The sequence below is a fragment of the Lottia gigantea genome, assembly GCF_000327385.1.
Source record: "Lottia gigantea unplaced genomic scaffold LOTGIsca_162, whole genome shotgun sequence".
Classification (NCBI taxonomy): Eukaryota; Metazoa; Mollusca; class Gastropoda; family Lottiidae; genus Lottia; species Lottia gigantea.
Genome location: NW_008708003.1, coordinates 133,356 through 153,932, shown reverse-complemented (window position 1 = coordinate 153,932; position 20,577 = coordinate 133,356). Strand labels below are relative to the sequence as shown.

Here is a 20,577-nt window from a genome sequence, read left to right as displayed (position 1 = left end):
ATATATGATGTTGGTATAGTTGGTATTAATCCTGGAGAAATACCATCTATTGTATTGGGTTTGGCAGCTGTAAGGAAACAAATAACATAATAGCCTATAAAGCTATACAAAAGTACAAAATTTCCCACACTTAGGGACAGATATGAAATTTTGGTGTCACTTGATTGGCGAGTTCTGGACAGGTTTCATCCGTTTCAATTCTGGTCAAAATTTAACACCACAGAGCCAGATGTCACATTCAAAATGTTCCCTTCTAGTCTTCTATCTGCCATTTTGAAATCTGTCCAAATTTCAGTGGTATTCTTTCTGTGCTCTGTTTCTACTTGTTTTATTCAATATCTGGTTGATACTATGAATCCTGAATGTGCACTAATCGAGTGGCCCCATGATTACAAAATATTACATGAGCATGCTTTTTTGGGGAAATTATGGCAAACAACTGAGTTAAAGAAGTCGTAAAGCACAAAAACACTTTCTGCAGGGACAAACATTCTATTATTATCTATAATCAGTTGAATATCCATTAAGAACTGTGTTGTCTTAAGTATTTATAAATGAATGCAAACAAATAACAGCTTGACATACAAGAACAATACATTCCTATAATGAAATGAAACTTACTGGAGTATGACTGATAACAACCATGTATCTCCATTCGTAAAGCTATTTTATTGTACCATGTTTGTGGTAAGATACGAAGATATCGAGTTCGTATTGGTGTTTGGAATATGTTGGTTACTGGTGTTTCACTGTCATAATTACCACTAAATATCTACATACAGAAAATAACATGAACACACCAGTTTTCAGTAGATATTGGTTAAAGAACTTCTTAAGATTTGGATAGTGAACGAAATAAGCAGCGAATAAAAACAATATGAATTGAAAATTCTAGACTGTATTTCAGAAATCCCCAATATTATTCATCTTAATATCATTACACCCAAAGATCAAAATAAGATTGTAGAAAAACACTATTACCTTGTCATTTCCAATACTATCTGTTAACGTGGCAAAATTACTACCATCTTTGCTGAATTTGACAATGTATGATGTAACATAGTTAGGGACATTGGGTCGACCTTGGGTTGTTATTCCACTTAATACACGCATATCTTCAAAATCAACCTACAATAAATACAAATTATTAGCATTAATAGTGGAAATTTAATGGAGTTTTACATCTTCCTTTCTGCTCTGAACTAATGAACAGAAGGTATGAATTGCACTATTGCATCCTGAAGTGCATGGGGCATCAGTTTATTGTTATATCCAATTGATCAGATGTCAGCCCCTCCTACATGTGTCAGTGACAAGGGGAGAATGTGTCGAATAATCTGAAGATTATACCAGAATAGAAGTCTGGACTTCTAAGTTTGTGGGGGTACCCCAGGTTTCACTCTGGAGTGGTGCAATTTGATAACAAGAGAAGGCTGATAGAAGAAGATATTTCTGCAAAATATAATGCCATACTGACCTGAATAAATTGTAGTCTGTTATCAACAGCTGCCAACCAGCCTGTCTGTGATCCAAGCCGAGCCTGAGATGGAGAATGTTGACCATCATAATATGAAGAAGCTGACAACATGTAATCTCTTATAGCTCCATTACCCATTCCCATTTCATCTGTACACACATCTACAATCCCCAATATAATTCAACTTTATATAATGAGCCCAACACCCACAAAGATCAAAATATTAAGATTCTTGGTATAGATTGGTCGGTAGCGAAATGGGTTGGTATCTGCTATGGCAGTGGGATAGCTCAATCAGATGGAAGCTCATTGGATTTTACCTGCTCAGTGGGAATACTCATTTAGTAGCAATTTTGATTGGCATAATTATGTGAGGTCAGTGGGATAGCTCAGTTTGTAGAAAGGTCTTTTTGTCTGCAAGGAAATAGAATTCAATCAGTAGCAAGAGGAATTGGTATCTGCGGGCAGCTGAATTGGTGTCTGCTGCATGTAGGTGGTTAGTTACAGTAGGAATGGCAATGGAACATCTCTGTCTGATGCCAAGGCCAGTTTTGTGAATCAGCAAACCAACTGCATTCATTATAGTACAAGAACCATATTCTACATGGTTTGCATATTAGACAATTTTTTTTCAGATATAGCCTGAAATACAGGTGTTATCATTTGTTTAAATACCTTCGAGTCATATTACCTGTAGGTTTGGGTACAATAAATAATGGTGGGGTGGGTGTTACCATGGTGTTAGGTGTTGTTGAAACTTGTTCTAGAATACAGAATAAAAATAAAATTTATTAACCAAACACACATTCCTGTCAATTTTTAGAGCTTATAGAACTCCTTCCAATTTATAGCATATGCACATCCTTAAGTGAATTTCTCACCAAAAATAATGCACAAAAAATATCAAGTTGGCATAATGCAGACACCATAATAATTAGTGGTAATAACGCACAGTAAAAGTAAATGTGTGAAATAACTTTAAAATATAAGGAAATATGACAAAATTTTCCTTTTTCTTCAACACAAGCCATCAAATCAATGTGTGGGTTAGTTTTACAATATCAAGAGAGGTGAGTTATTGCTTTCTCCATTGAACACAGATCTACAGGTTTTGTTTACAAGGAAAAATCATCTTTGTTTTATCCATTAACATCAATTGTAAGAGTTATCCTTGATGGATTAAAATTTCCTTATTTGTCAAGTCAAAAATTCCCTATTCCACAATACTAAACCAAAAAGAGATATCTCCACAGTCAAAAAGTACAGAAGAGTTCAGCCACTCAATCACAAAATGAGAACAGGTGTGTAAAAAAGAAAAGAATCAACCTACTAGGACATTTACAGTAGTATCGAACACGGTAATTGGAACATGGAGCAGGAAAGTTGTCAGCATTTTCACATTGAAGACCAGATTCCAGCGTACATGTCAAAACTTCCTGGTTGCTTTCAGAAGATACATTATTGGTTGTGGTACATTCCACCTTTGTAACCTGACCATACGGACAGAAAGCTTTCAGCTCATCTGGTGTCATTAGTTCATGTTCCCCTCCATCCATGTGATTAAAACCAGAATACGGCGTGTGTTTGTTGACATACTCGGACCACAAACTTGTTTTGCAAGGTGTTTCAGTACCTGGTGCTATAAATATAATGGAATTTTTAGCAAATCATTTTTTCAAATAAAGATTGAAAATAGATGATTTATTGAAGCTCACAAGAATTTTGCTTGCTGATCCAAATTAGAACCCAGAATGATGATTTTATTTTTTTAAGGGAATTCTGATTACACCATGTGTCAAGTTACTCTGCTCTTACTGGCTGTCTTCATATCTAATGTGTGCAAGAACCCAGGAGAAAATTATATTTTCAACATTTCTAATAAATACATTCAAATCAAAAATTTAACTTACCTTGACAACCAATGACATCAAATTTGAGAGCTATTGCACCATGCCAACTAAGAGGTAGCAGACGGACATATTGAGCAGTGGTTGGATACATTTGTTGTTTCACTGTTGTCTTATCATCATAGTTACCAGTGAATATCTGCAAGACAAATCAATCGCTTAGTTTTTTAGCTCCTTACGTCTTCTATCCTTGTCTGCTATAATCATTCAATGGTAGTTTTATAATACCATACCTTAACCGTTCCAGAAACCTCTTCATAATATTTATATTTAATTCCGTCAGTAGAATATTGAACTTTGTATGACTTCACCCATTGGTCAAAACCATGACGACCAGCTGTTCTGATATCGGTAATAACATGGGGTACATCAAATTTCACTTCAATCCATTGTCCAACATCATTCTTCTTTGCTATCCATACACCAGTGTAGTCACCTTGTAAAACCCAACAAGAAAACAAATTAAACAAATGAAATGAAATAAATGGAGTTTTACGTCCTACTTTTCTAAAACCCTGTTGGCTAATGAAGACGGGCAACACCATGCAGGGTGCAATGAGGGAAATTTTGCCAGGACAGCAGCATTAGCCTGATCTTTTTCGATTTCCAACTGTCGAGGGATCAGAAATTAAACAAGATATTGTAACTAAGTGCTAAATATACCAAGACTGATAATGGTGTAGACAATAGGATGTTATCTAAGCTAGTTATAAGCTTGTTGTAAAGCAGGAAGTATAAGTATATGACTACAATAACCCTCCCCCATCCCTCTCTAAGAATTGACATTCCTAATGAGTTCCTTAAAATACCAGTGTATTGGCCAAAACAAAATATTGTGGTCAGATTTTCAAGAAGTTATCAGACATTAAATGATGTAAGAAGCTCTCACTTTCCACCAATAATTTCTTCGTATCGTTAAGATAAAGTTCTGACCTGTGGGTGTGTGTCCAAGTATTCCTTGGTTTGGTCCGCTATAAACAGACAGACTGGAATTGGCTTTAATATGGCCATCTTTAATTGGGATAGAGTTGACTGTATTCATATTTCCAGCACATACTGAAAACATAGTCAAATCTCATTTTGTTATACATTGAGTGAAATGAATGGAGTTTTTGAAAGTTGTATGTCCTACTGTCAACGCGCCAATAAAATGCAGCTTTATGGTATTTTCTGAAAGGTTTGCTTATGAAATGCAATTCATCATTCTAATTTATTGTACCTGATTGTGATGGGCAAGGTCCATGTGTGAAATTTGTCAAGACAATAACATATTCTGATTCTTCCTCATTTCGAATTTCAAATGGGATGTTTTGCCTGAGGCACACATCAGTTTCTTGTTCCATCTGGAGGGCTAGATGTTTGTACCTGCACCACATACCAGAACCTCCTTTAGGAAAGAAAATCTTTCCAAATGTTTTATGTGTATCAGGGACACTGATATCATTGATTTGCCTTTGGGTCTTTTATTGAACGATGAAACTTAAAGCCATGAAGAAGGGAATACACACACAGTTTTGAAAATCTCTCCACAATCTCGAATCCTCTATCAAGAAATTGAAGCCTACCTGGTCTAGTGGTGATGACATGGGTAACAGGAGGTGGAGTAGAATGAGCCATTGTTGGAGGTGTCAATGTATATGGTACTGAAATATAAGATTTCAACACATAATAATAATAATAATAATGCATTTATATAGCGCCTATTTTCTAGAAAGTTCTACTCAATGGCATATCTGGTATTCACAAGTAAATAAGTGTGTCTTTAGAAGAGTTTTGAATATATCCACTGACTTTACATCTTTAACATGTTTTGGTAGGTTGTTCCATGGCACAGGTGCTACAACTGAAAAAGCACGATCACCAGAGTAAGCTCGCAAAGTTTTAGGCACAACAAGATCTTTTCTTGTTGTTGAACGTGTACTCCTTTTTTTAGTTTCTATCAAATCACTTAGGTGGGTTGGGGCAAGGCCCTGTATACACTTATATGTGAGAAGAAGTATTTTGTATTGAATTCGTCTGTTTATTGGAAGCCAATGAAGAGTCTGTAGGACTGGTGTTATATGATAACATGCTCTTGTTTTAGTATTGAGTCTTGCAGCAGTATTTTGTATTTTTTGCAAACTTCGGAGACTGGATGCTGGTAGACCGTACAGTTGCAATAGTCCATAGTCTTATGCTGTCAATACAGCATTCAACACATCTAGTTGGTAACTTGATACAGATATTGAAAGATTCAGAAAAACCACAAACCATATGGCTTTCTATCTGCCATCTTAGACTTAAATGTGATATTCTACAATGAGAAATATCACATCTGCAATCAGGGCTGTTGATTCCACTCTATTATCTAGATATGTTTGTTAGGGCAGCTCAAATGTCCAAGGAACAATATCTTTTGTCGGACATCAAGTATATAAATCATTGTCTGTCATTTAAAGTCTGTGTTGGGTGTTATAGAAGATACTCTCCTATAGAAAGACTGGCCACGTCTGTCAAATACAAAATACAAATACAAAATCCAAATAAAGTGTATCGTTAAAAACAGCCCAAGAACTCTCATGAATATCACAGATTATACTTACCACACACTTTACAATGGTATTGAATTTTATAATCTTGACATTTATTCGGGCGATTATCAGCGTTATTACACATAAACCCTGTTTTCAGGTCACACATAGTAATCTGCCCTGTAGACAAGGACATCTTGTTTGTCTGTACATCATTACAGGTTATATCAGTTATTTCCCCTCCTGAGCAGAAGTGATATTGAGACAGCAGACGTTCTGGAGTTACGCTTTCGAAATCGCCTCCATGGCTTGGATTATTTTCATTAATCCATTGAGAGACATAGTTGTAGCATTTCAGAGCCCCTGTGTAAGGGGTTGGTGTTTTTTGTGTTGGTAACATTGGTGTTGGAGGAATCTTGTTTGAACATAAAATATTTTGCTCATCACAATGGAATCTAACTTCATATTCAACACACTTTCCAGATGGTTGTAGTTTATCCTCGCAGACCAGCCCGCTATGTTTCAAATCACAGATCACACCTGATTGGTTACCGCTATTCACTGAATTATGAGACACTCGTTCCCGACATTCAATTGCTGTGATCTGATTGTTGGGACAGAATTCATAAAATGGCCGTAGTTTGGACAACAATTCCTCTTCACCATACTGAAAGAAAAATTTGATGATTCAAATATTGGTTCAATTGTTTAAGAATAATAACTTAGATTCTAAATGATCTAGTAAATCAGCTGTTTCTTGACCAAACCTCTTAACAAAATAACAATCAAGATTCTTCAGGATCCTGTCTACCAGCTGATTCTTAATCAAACATCTTGGAAATGATCTTTCCAGTACAGTTGGAATAATGAGATAAGACATGCTTTACCTCGCTCTTCTCAAGTGAATGCATCCATGATGTCCATCCACAGACTGGTTTAATCACTGGGATAATTCCAGTAACTCCAGTCGGGACTGGGACAGTTCCACTATGTCGGGCTGCAATAGAGAAATACTTAATTTTCAACCAAGGGATTAGTTTCAGGATAACTCAAGATGATCTCTGGTTAAAACAATTTTACAGAGGAAAAAAGCATCATAAATAGCATACACCTTAGTTCTAAGCAGAAATAGTGTTTTCAGAAAATTACTCATTCCAGCTCTAACCCAAATTTAACATGGATGCTAAAGGCTGTAGGAAATTGTGCTTGGTACATTGGCAGATTCATTTGGTCAGAATGCTTATAGAGGACAAGAGTTAACATTCTTACTTGTGATGCATGTCATATCTTGACAGTAGAATCGGACTTCGTAGTCATAACAACCTTTTGGATTAGCATCCTCATAACATCTTAAGCCTTTCTTTAGATCACAGCTGACTTTTTGACCTGAGTTTTTGGAAGAAACACCTCCAACAGTTCGACACTCAATGAACTGTGGATCTGCACAGAATTGGTTTTCGAGTCTAAGAAATAAAATATATGTGAACCTTTAGTGTGATATTAGGTATCATGTATAAATAACTGAATATACTAAGTTTAGAGTGATACGTCTTAGAATGAGCATAAAATTTAAGTTCTCAAGAATGGTCAATATGAGTAATATTCATCAGTGAACTTTCCTGGTGTCATAAAGTTACAACAGAATCCCATGTAAAATCTGGAAAATTCATAAAAATAAGTAATTATTGAAAAACGCTTTTTTCATAGTTAATTGCATATTTATGGATAATCACTAAGTTTTTTGGATTTATCGGATTATATAAGGATCCTGTTATGTTATTGATGACACCAGGTATATCTACTGATGGCCAAGTTTAAAATTCTTAAATTTTATGTTCATTCTAAGACATAGTATCACTTTAACAACCTGGAAGTGACAATATTATCAACCTCAGTGGTTTGTTTATAATTGTTTAAAGGGACACCAAAAATTAGATTTCAATATTACGGAAGACCGAATTTGAGTTCTGATAAAAAGCAATTTATCCAACTCTCTATTTAAGCAAACAAAGGCTGGGGCAATCTTTTCTATTAAAGTATTGTTCCTACCTTAAATCATACAAAATTTCAAAATCACCGTCATTGGTTGGTTTATCATGATTCATCCATTTGGTCCAACCACAGTCAGGTTGTATGGTGGGGGTGACAGTGTTAGGTGTAGGCACGTACTGACAGTCACTAGTACAGACAACCTTGTTGTTGTTACATGTACACAATGATGGGCACGTTGTATTCTGGTTGTACCAGGTTTCTAAAGGCTGAAATAAGAAATAAATGTCATTTGGCCAAAATGGAAATGATATATTGAACTTAATTGTGGTTGTTAATACCAAATTGTTAAGGCTAAAATTTACTCAAACATACAATAATGAATGTCTTCCAATATGTCAAATATTAAAGTTATATCAGGCTTTAATATAATTCAATAAAAAAATTACTCAAGTCTCCAACTATTAACTTTTAAGGTGTAAAGGGTATAATTTTAGTAAGTCAACCTAATGGCTTATTACTGTGTGTTGATTTAAGATTTTTCAGGCAACCAGGTCATGTTGAAAAAAATTCCAGATGGCCTACAAAATCAATACATACAAAGCATTCTACAAAATATTGATGCAAATTGATGGTTACCTGGGCAACACCGCCATCTTGTTTCAAACATGGGCACATTTCTTCTTTGACACACATGACTTTATTTTTCAGCTTGTAACCAGGTTGACAGATTGGCGTAGAAATTTCTGTTGTTTTTCGGCAACCAGATACACAATCTGTTGGTTGACACGATTCTAGAGCAGAATTCATCTGACACATGTCGTCACATTTATACGCACAGGAAGTGAATGTCTCACTAGGTCTGCAAGTAACTGTAAATCAAAAACAGAATGAAAAATGTGAAAAATTATCAAATGCACAAATACTAATAGGTAAAATGACCTGTCCTGTTGCTAACGCATGTTTTGAATTAAAATTCTCAAGAGGATAGCTGGTTTTAAAAAATGGCCTTAATCACAAGATAGTGATTTTGAAATTTCTGGTGTTTCTAAGGATAATTAAAGAATTTCATAAAAAAGGGATTAGCATCCTTCGTTTCTGCTCCCTATTGAGCTAATGAAGATGGGCAACATTGTTCATTGTACAAAGAGCACAATTTGACATAGACAGCAGCATCCACTTGTTTTTTATCTCAAACTATGCTGAGTTGATTATTACCTGTTGTAGTTGGTGTGGAACTTATCTCTGTAGTCAAGGTTGATCCAGTATAGAGTGTAGTAGTGTCTAAAACAGAAAATCTTTTGTTTTATCTTAATCATAGAATTTACGAAAGATTAAACCAGTATAGTTGTCTAATTAGCTGATGAAGCTCATAAAAACTATACACCATAATCTATAGACGTGTTGAATAACTTATTTGAAAGTTTTTACTTAGAAAATTCTGCAGTTAATTTTTTACGCAAAAATATTTAAAAGGTTTATGTAAACGTTTGATAAGTGTTAAAAAACTACTTAAGCAAAAGACTAATCTTGTTTCAGAAACTTTGTACCTACCAAGACATTGTTTGTTCCAACACAAAACTTTCACTTCATAATCATAACACTTTTTATCCGTCTGTTCATTGTTATAGCAACGTAATCCATTTTGGGCATCACATTTGACATCATTCTGATTGGCTTCTTTCACAGACGTGATGGTACCTGCTACACGACACATTATATCATAAATATCTTCACAAATACCATACATAGACTGAAATAGAAATAAAATAGAGTTTTACATCTTACTATTCTGGCTTTTGCTTTGAAAGAAAACTCCTACGTTAGAAATTAACAGTAAAACAGAGTTTCACAAATACAGATATATGTTGGAGTTTTACATTTCTAATTGTCTTGCAACTTGTTATTTTCATAAATAAATTACATAAAAATTAGCTATCAAATAAAAGACAAAATTTTTGAAATATCCCAAGAAATATAGATTTTTCCCTGATTTTTTGTATTCATACCTTCAGTTTTTCAATAGTTTCCAGGTCACCGTAACCAGTTTTGGGAGAGTCAATATTATACCATGGAGACCACCTACACTTGAGGTTATCTTGGGTGATAAAAGATGTAGGTGATGTAATGGTGTGAGTTGTAACTGAAGAGAAGAAAATGAAATGAAATCAAGTTTTACATCTCACTTTTCTGATGTAGATTGGGCAAATGAAATCAAATAGAGTTGTACATCCTAATGCAATGATATTGCTGCATGATAATGATGATTAAAAAAAATCTGAATCAAAAGCGCACAGGATATCTAATTCTAATGGTACAAAAAACACAGTGAGAACATACCTGAACATTGGCAGTAGTATCGAACTTTATAATCATGACAAGGGATAGGGGGGATAATTGTATTATTACAAGCTGACCCATGGTCAAGGTCACATGTGTTCCCTTCTGCTGTACTTGTGTAATCTATTCCTGAAATTTCAAATTAAATTTGTCATATCTTTGGTAAAATTGAGGGGGGAACAAGAGATTTGAATGACACAAAATAAAACTAATATTATTGTATGAGGTATTATTGAGGTAAAGGTGGACTGAAAGACGATTTTTGATACCAAAAAGAAGTAGCCATAACACCAGGATATTTTCTAAAGATAGCTTGCGAGGTAACATATGCCCACTGGCAGCTGTCAGAAATGATAAAACAGTCTTTAGTGACTAAAGTACGAATTTTCTCATATTGAAGAAATTTTATTAGTTTGAATTCAATTACATATAAATATGCCAGTTATTTATGCTGAGTAATTCCACAAAATTTTTTAAAATCAATATCAATAACCCAAATACAACAAACAAATCACACAGCTCTAATCAAGGGCAAAAAACAACTTTTGACGCGTGTTTACAAAGTCAAGGGCAATAACTCAAAAAAAGTTCATCAAAAATATCTCAAGTTGTCTTGTCCTAGATCTTATCAATTCCAATGATCACACCAAGTTTCATCAGAATCGGTTGAAAACTGTAGCTTCTATTGTACTCACAAACAAATTTTGAAGCGTTTTTACAAAGTCAAGGTCAATAACTCAAAAACCGTTCATCGAAAATGCATCAAGTTAGAACTTGTCCGAGATCTTATCAATTCCAATGATCATGACAAGTTTGATCAAATTTGGTTGAAAACTGTAGCTTCTATAGTGCTCACAAACACACTTTGACACGTTTTTACCAAGTCAAGGGCAATAACTCAAAAACTGTTCAGCAAAAATGCGTCAAGTTAAAACTTGTCTGAGATCTTATCAATTCCAATGATCATGACAAGTTTGATCAAATTTGGTTGAAAACTGTAGCTTCTATAGTGCTCACAAACACATTTTGACGCGTTTTTACCAAGTCAAGGGCAGTTACTCAAAAACTGTTCAGCGAAAATGCGTCAAGTTAAAACTTGTCTGAGAACTTATCAATTTCATATTAATGTGGGCGTATAAAAATGTTCCTGAAAGTTAAGGAAGTGTAAACTTAGCATTGGAATACAGAGCCATCTAATTTTTTTGATTTTGAGTAGACGCCCAACGGATATTCGAGACTCTTAACCAAGGACCTGTTCTCACCTTCTACTGTTTCACACTGAATGTCAATCATAGTTCCACCAGGACACAGATGGGCTTTTTCCTGAGTGGTTAATCTTTCAAAATCTCCTTTGTCACTTCCTGACCCCGGTTTGTCACGATTGATCCAGCTCGTCCAGTGACTTTGTGTACATCTTGGAAGACTTTCAGTCGTTGTTGGAGTGGTGATTTCTGTATGACACAAACAAATGTTTTAAGTAATCCTCAAATCGGATGGCATTTATGAAATAAGCATGTCCTGACACCAATTTCACGAACAGAATTTCAGCAATTTATATTGGTCAATTAATTTCTCTTCAAGCAATCACAGTATTATGCAAGTCACTTACCTGTACATTTACAAGTGTATCTGATTTTAAAATCGTCACAAGGCATAGGATTATCAACATTATTACAGACAAATCCTGAATTCACATCACAAGTTGCTATAATCGGCAAATTGCTGTATACTTCTTCATCAGATGCTCGTAAACATTCAATACCAATAATTTGACCTCCGACCCCACACCAATTCTGGATCTCAGCAGACGTCAATAATTCTTTCTCTCCATCACCAGTTGATGGTTTGTCACGATTGATCCATTCTGAATTCTTGTTGCCGATACAGTGTGGTTGGATGGGTGTTGTAGATTGAGTAGGGGTGGTTGTGGTTGGTTCTGAAAAATCAATATTTATAGAATGTTATGATTTCAATCAATAGAGCTATACAGAAGAGCAAGGTCATGCAGATGAGTGTTCAATAAGGGAAATTTGTAAGACAGGCAAAACCTTTTTTTTGCCTGACAAATGCAGATGAATCTTCAACATTCATATCCTTCTGCAAACCAGTCTATTGTCCAATACAAAAAAAAGATGAGATGTTTTTTTCACGTCTGTCCCACTGATATGAAAAATCCAGATTAAACTTTCCTCCCCATCCAAATCTGGGATCAATCCCTGGATACAGGTTCATTCAACTTACCTGTACATTTACAAGTGTATCTGATTTTAAAATCGTCACAAGGCATAGGATTATCAACATTATTACAGACAAATCCTGAATTCACATCACAAGTTGCTATAATCGGCAAATTGCTGTATAATTCTTCATCAGATGCTCGTAAACATTCAATACCAATAATTTGACCTCTGACCCCACACCAATTCTGGAGCTCGGAAGATGTCAATAACTCTTTCTCTCCATCACCAGTTGATGGTTTGTCACGATTGATCCATTCCGAATATTTGTTGCCGATACATTGAGGAGTGGGGGTTGTAGTTGGTGGACATTTGTCACATGAGAATCGTACTTCGTAATCCAAACAATTGGTTCCACCTTGATCAGAATTGAGGCAGGTCAAAGACTGTGAACTGAGATCACACTGAACAATTTGACCACTTTCAAAGGGTGACTGTTTACCCACCACTGTACGACATTCGATTTTGTTCACATACATTGGATTACAGACATGAACATATTTAGAAATTTCTTGTAATGTTTCTGTTTCGCCTGAAAATATATAAGGGGAATAAATATACTATATATTTATATATACTATAAATAATATAAAGCATTGGCAATTGATATTTTTTCTCAAATTCTAGATGAAAAATGTACTGATCAAGAGCATGTTTTTGTTTTCTGGTAATGCTTTCCATTCATACGTCTGTCAGATAAGTGACACCTTTGTAAACAAATTTGGTGATCAAGATTTGAGCTTACAAAAGTTAGGATAGTAACATTAAATTTTGTTTTTCTGTTTACTAATTAATTTGCATCAAGACATTTGTCATAGAAATAAATTAATTACCTTTTGAATCTGGAGTGTGAACACTGACCCAAGGTGTATAGTAGCTACAAGTTTGCTCGGTCACCAAACTAGCTGGACTGGTGACTGTGTCAGTTACACCACTTCCAGTTGTATAGGAACCGGTATGGGTTGTGGATGTAACAATTGACAATATAGGCGTGGGTATAGGAAGTTGACAACCATAAACATCAAACCGTAAACCAATACCATTGTGCCATTCCATTGGAATAATTCTGACAAATCTTGCAGAAACTTTTTCAAAAGTGTTCAAGACAGGTTTCACTTGATCCAAGTTGCCTGTAAATGTTTTCGGATTGCCGTTGCTAAGGGTTACAGGTGTGAATTGATATCCCTCCGTGCTGTATTCCACATGATATTTCGTCACCCATTTACCATCTGTGCTACCTTGTGTTTTGACACCTGAGACATCATATTTGTATCCAAAATCGACCTGAATCCATTGTTTTTTATTATTGATGCTGAAAAATTCAAGACAAAATACTCCAATACTAAATTGGGAACATTTTGTATACAAGCGTTTAAGAGATAAAGCAATCTGAATGTTACCTTTTCAGAGCGCAAAGAGCTCAATTTCAGTTATACAGCACTGTCAGATGGAATATTCAGAAAAAAAATGTTATTTTTTATTTTTATTTGTAATTTTAATCAGGGATCACTCATGGAAATTTCAAACGAGAGAAATAAAACTTAAAGGTCTGTATCTGACCTGGTACCCTATGAAAAGATTTTAAAAAACATTTTGCACACCTGTGTCTTTACACAACCTTATACCAACTTTTTATCATTCAAATTGAAAGAATAAAAAAATTAATACCTAGGTTGCCATCCTCCAGAATTCGCGCCATTAACTTGTGTATAAAGACGACCACGTTGAGCAGAATGATAATGATCAAGAATAGATGAGGCTGAGATTTGGTAATCACCTACGATACCAGGATTATTCACTCCCATTGGTAGATCACAATCTATGAATAGTAACACAGATTTGGGATAAGGGTGCCTTTGTTACCTTTGACAACAAAAAACTAACATTGTGCTAAGCATCATGCTTGGTAGCTTTTAGCTTCCAAGTTGTATTTGGGGGCATGGCTCTTTTGGGTTTTGATGATGTGGACAAAATGATGATATCTAAGAATTATAAAGAGATTTTCGTTTTCCAGTACCTCACTGGGCTAAATAAGAAGGCCAATGTCACACAGCATCAAATGAAGGAAACTTTACAAGGATAGCAGTGTGAGCTCTTTTTTGATTTCAAATTGTTCAGGAATGTGCACAACCTGTTTCACATTGGGCAAAATAACAAAACATATTCCATGTAAGCTCTTCAATCTGCATCATTGGCAGAGGGAAACAAGAAAGATACCTCACTGACTGTGATGTATTATAACTTCAATGGAAAAAAAATCTGTGTGAGGTTTTGAAGCAAAAAGTTGCAAATCACCTTTAAAGTAATGTAGTGTGGGGGTTACCATTGGCGTTTCTCCAGAAATGTGTGGTGGTGTTATATAGTTGCCATGGGAATCTGTCTTCAGTGATGGCGTTTTTCCAGTACCAGCAGTTGGCGTTATTGGATTGCCACTTGAATCTGTTACTGGTGTTGGTGTTTTTCCAGAATTGGCTGTTGGTGTTATATAGTTGCCATGGGAATCTGTCTTTAGTGATGGTGTTTTTCCAGTACCAGCAGTTGGCGTTATTGGATTGCCACTTGAATCTGTTACTGGTGTTGGTGTTTTTCCAGAATTGGCTGTTGGTGTTATATAGTTGCCATGGGAATCTGTCTTTAGTGATGGTGTTTTTCCAGTACCAGCAGTTGGTGTTATTGGATTGCCACTTGAATCTGTTACTGGTGTTTTTCCAGAATTGGCTGTTGGTGTTATATAGTTGCCATGGGAATCTGTCTTCAGTGATGGCGTTTTTCCAGTACCAGCAATTGGTGTTATTGGATTGCCACTTGAATCTGTGATTGGGATAGGTGTAAGAGTTGATCCAAATGGTGGAATAATTACAGAAGGCTTATCTGGGTGGCAACCAATCAAATTAACCCGTAGGGCAAGACCAGACGATGTCCAGGATATAGGTACGATTCGAATATACTGAGCCACCCAGTTGCGGTTAAATAAGTGTTGTATGGGAGTGAAGCCATTTTGGTTCCCTTTGAATATTTTTGCACTTGAAATGCCTGGATAATCTACATATGGTTGGTAGCCCACATTGTCAAGACTTCCGAGGATCTTGTATTGTGTTACCCATTTGGTGTTCTCGTTGTTGCCCTGGGTTGAAACTCCAGATATCATTTTTGGTTTTCCAAAACTAATTTGAAGATATGGCGTCTTATCTTTAGGGCTAAAATTATTCAAGAAACAATTCAATGGAAATGTACATCCTATTTTCCTTCCTTGATATTATATATATATTTAAATTATATTGAAATAAGAGTTCTCTGTATCACTGTTATTTTTTGCATTCTACTATTCTATACCTTATGAAGGTACATCCTTATTGTACTAATGAAATGAAATTGAGTACTGTAATTGTGTTTTATGTCCAGTTGTTCTGGAGATAATGAGCTGAAATTGAATTTTACACCCTAGCAACCTAAAACTTTTTCGACTATTGAAAATGGAGTTGTCAAAGAAAAAACAAAGCTTTTGAACAAAAATACTTACCTTGAAGCCCAATATCCTCCAACTCCCATAATGGCATTGAGATGCAGTCGTCCCTGAGATGGTCCATGGTGTTGGTCAAGACTGGAAGAGGCAGTCATCTGATCAGGATGGACAATGTATTTTTCATCTACACCCATTGACACTCGGCAAACTGTGGAAGATAAACCAAGATTAAATATTATTGAGGTTATTAAGTATCATACAGAAACTATAACAGATCTACAACAATGGTATTATTAGCTTTGTAGATTCTCCAAAAGCTATGCAGCTTGGACTCACCGGTTTCAGTATGAGGAGTTGTACCAGTTGGTGGGATAGCAGTGGTTGAGGATCCAGTATAAGGCCCAGTTTTTTTAGGACTGGTTGTTGGACCTGTGTTTCCTGTAGTGTCTGGCATAACAGTTGTAATATCCAGTCTTTCTGTTGATGGGTTACAACCAAGGATATTAAAGCGCAGGGCTCCACCATTGTGGACTTCATGCGGAATCAATTTTACGTAACGAGACACGATATTTTTGTTGAACATGGTTGTGATTTTTTCATATCCGTTTTTATTTCCTCTAATGGTAGCAAGAGTATCAGCAGACTTCCCAGCAGTGTAGGCCTGATAATGGACGCCGTCTCGACTAAAATAAAGCTGGAATTTCGATACCCAGCTGTTTTCTTCTCCAGCCTGTACTACAACACCAGATAAAATCTTATTTTCTAAAAAGTTCACCTCGATCCATGGATTTGTATCCGTTTGCCTGCAAAATAATGTATCTATGTAATATATCAAAAAGTTATCAAACCCATGGTACAAAGAGCGGTATCAATCTTGCACAAAAAGTATTTTAATCTCTAAGGTGTTTTTACAAGCCAAATCATGAAATAAATGCCTATTTCCAACTAGCTACTAGCTAAGTTCTATTTTCCAGCAGCATACCAGGCTATGCTGTGTACAATAAGGGAAATATTTCAAGACAACAATCTTTTTTATATTCTATTTTGAGAAAGAGTTCTTTCTTACTTAGGCATCCATGATCTATAGTTTGGGAAATGAGGTGTAGGAATACGTGCTGAACTTGGCAAATAGTAAATATTTTTATTAGAGGAAGCAGTGAGTTGGCTTTCGGTGACGATTCTGTAGTTTTCAACACCCATTGATGTGTTACATATTCCCTCTGAAAAAAACAGTGACATGATATTATCCATGTGGACTCTCCCAAAGAGAGACGTTTAGTCATAATTAATAACTTGTAATAAACAAAAATACGAAATAAACGAAACTCTTTGACAGTAATGTTGAGACTACAAACTAAATATCAAATCAACACCTAAAATTATATGGACTCCCTGAAAGCAATTCTAAGTCATTTGCATGGAAAATGTACTACCAAAATCACAGCACATCAATGAGTTATGCAGGTTTGAACCTACCAGGTAAATGAAGAGTGGGTGTAGTCTTTGGCGGTTCTGTTGTGTAGCTGGGATTAACATAACATCCCAGAACATTGAACCTCAGTCCTTGACCGTTACTAGACCATTCCACTGGTACAATACGAACATATCGAGTCCAAACATTATTGGGTAATACATTCTGTTTCATTCCGCTTTCATCTGTATTTCCATCAAACATGCGTACTGTTCCATCCACCTTGTATCTGACGAATCTTATACCATCTGGGCTAGTCTCAATGTAGAACTTAGTGGCCCACCCTGAATTTTTACCACTGCCTTGAGTTATGATACCTGTGATTTTCTTGGATTCCATGAAATCTACTTGAATCCATTGGTAGCCTGATGCGGTACTACAAACAAAAAATCAAAAGCAATGGTGAAGAAAATTTATGATAAATGCATAAAATATAAGAGGATTACAGATATTTCAGGAAGATCATTACCAAGGACAAGCTGGTAGAAAAGATTCTTGAAAACAAGTTGTTTCTATCAGATAACTTTATAATAAAATAATTAGACCAACCTCGGAGCCCAGTAGCCATTGGAGTTGAACAGTCGCCCATAAAATGCCTGTGTTGAGCCATTCAGATGAGACGATGAGGAAATTTGTTTATTTTTTATCTCAATTGTATTATCAATACCCATTGGTAAATTACAAATCAGAGCTGAAATCAAATGAAATGAGTTTTAGACCTAATGACCAAAATCACTTTAGATGTATTCTCTACTGAACAAAAAAAAAATAGCTCTTTTTAAAGAAAAAACATTCACCAAAATCACCTCTTGACACCTACGGTATAAGATTCAGTCAGAAATACATCAAAATTTTACTTACGTGGTGTGACCTCATCAGTAACACCTGAACCAGTAGTGTAATTGACACTAGGGGTTGTTGACTGAGCATGCAGGAAACATCCCAACAATTCAAATCTCATCGCTATCTGACCTTGATAGGTCACAGGATAAATTCTTACATAACGGGCTGGAACTCGGTGATCAAATGTCTGTTTCACTTTCGTGTTGCTGTCTGTGTTGCCATGTAATATTGTCGGTGACAGATTGCCTTTGTCGGAATAAGGGTTAAAGTTCACACCATCAATACTGGTTTGGACAATGTATGATTTCACCCAGGCAGGATGATCTGGTCTACCTTGAGTTATGACACCTGTTATGTGCATCACATTAAGTAAATCTATCTGAAGCCATTGTTGATCATCGAAAAATCTTAAATAAAAAATAATCTTAATAAATATTTGACTAATGTTCATGTCCTGATGTTAACACAGCTTAAAATTCTAATCAGGTCAACCATCTTTCAAAATGGAGGTTAGTTTTCCAAATTAGCCCCACTACATATGAGAAAAATAACTATTACTGAATATAGATTTGCTTATATTCTAGGGTAGATGACTTATAATTGATGCTGGACCTTACCTTGGAATCCAGAAACCAGACCCGTCTAATCTAGCAAACTTGGGTTCAGTACGATAATTAAAAGATGTGGAGGCCGACAGCTGACTGTTCGCAATCCATTCTGGTTTAGATACTCCCATAGGCAGGTTACATCCTGAACAAATAACAATTAGAAGGTTTATGTCATCAAAATATTTACCTTACTATGTAGAAGAGCTAAAATACAGCTGCCTTCTGTTTAGGATAATGATGACAGACAATGCAATGCTCTTTGCCTTGAGGGAAAATTAGTTTGAACACTACATGATCAATGAACTAAACAGGCTAATATACTATGTGCAATGAGGGAAATTTGAGAAGCATCAATTATTCTTTAGAATTTGCAATTCAACAAAATGGTACCATGTAAGCTTAGATTGTCATCACATACAGGCTTCTGTAAATATTTTCAATGTAAAGACTCCTAAAACCCACATGTTTTTAAGAGGTAAGGCTATACAAAATAAATAGTCTGTTTTACAGGCCCAAAAATGTCTGATTGTTGCCTTAATATTAAATGTACATTAAATTTGTGGTAATAAATAATACATGCTTTTGCTTGCTCCAATTTATTCCAGTTGAAAATCTAAAAAAGCGCTTATAAATGACAAATAATAAATTCGCTCTCTCGCCAAGATTTTTGAAAAAAAGGCCTGTAAAACTGACTATTTATTTTGTATGGCCTACTGCAAATTTAAATTCCACAGCCTCAAAAATGAAATATTATTTACCAGTATTGTTGTATCGGGGTCTTGTCACTGGAAGAAAAGGGAAAAATACTTAAAATTGGTAACTAAAATGAATTTCATCAGGGAGAAAAAGTAATCACTTGTTTGTGGGCTTTGTTCTATATTTTGAATGTTGTAAGTGGATATATGGGGGGTTCATCTGAACATGAAACATGCAAAACTGTAATTTAAATGTGGTACAAGAAGAATTTTCTAAATTTCACTTACCGGTACCACAGTCACAATAAAACTGAATTGAATAATCAGAACATTTCCCTGACGACTGCTTAGCATCTATACATGTCAATCCTGACTTCCTGTCACAAGAGACTTTTTCTTCGGTCTTGGATGATATTACTCCATTCTTGCTCTTACAATTAGCAGACACTATATTTGCTGTATCGCAGAATTTATGATGGAGTCGAAGACGAGCAAATGATTCAATGTCGCCTCCGTCAGTGTCACCAGGTTTATCCACATTCATCCAATCAGTCCATCCAGTTTTGCAGGTCAAGGTAGGAGTGGTGGTGATTGGGCCAGTATATGGTGTGTGTGAACCAGTATATGGTGTTGTTGAACCCTTATATGATGTTGATGAGCCTGTATATGGAGTCGTTGAACCTGTATATGGAGTCGTTGAACCCCTATATGGTGTAGTAACAGTATTTTCACCTACAAACATTGACAATCAGGTAAATTAGAAACATAAAATGTGAAATGCTCCCAATGCTATGCTCCTATTTGTGATAATGAAGATGGGAAATGTCATGGAGCGTTCAATGACGATAACTTAACTTTGACAGCAGATTTTAATGTGCTCAGCCTGTAGAACATAGATACTCAGCTTACAGTCTCTTCCGAATAATTAGGTGCTTTTTCAACTCAGTCCCTCTGACCTACATCACTGACATGGGGAAGCCAGACATGATCCTCAAACCATTAAGTTACTGAGCAAACATCTTAGTCCCTGCATTGCC

At 35.6% G+C, this 20,577-nt stretch overlaps 1 protein-coding gene across 1 annotated transcript; it reads right to left on the bottom strand.

The window, feature by feature from the left end:
• Window positions 1–523: 523 nt before the first annotated feature.
• On the bottom strand, window positions 524–18,688 carry LOTGIDRAFT_141492 (hypothetical protein; the record flags this gene model as incomplete). The annotated part of the gene is made up of 5 exons (XM_009051261.1): window positions 524–772; window positions 3,618–3,820; window positions 14,238–14,258; window positions 17,036–17,181; window positions 18,318–18,688. 5 exons carry the CDS (start codon window positions 18,686–18,688, stop codon window positions 524–526), a joined length of 990 nt encoding a protein of 329 aa, XP_009049509.1.
• Between the last annotated feature and the right edge of the window lie 1,889 nt (window positions 18,689–20,577).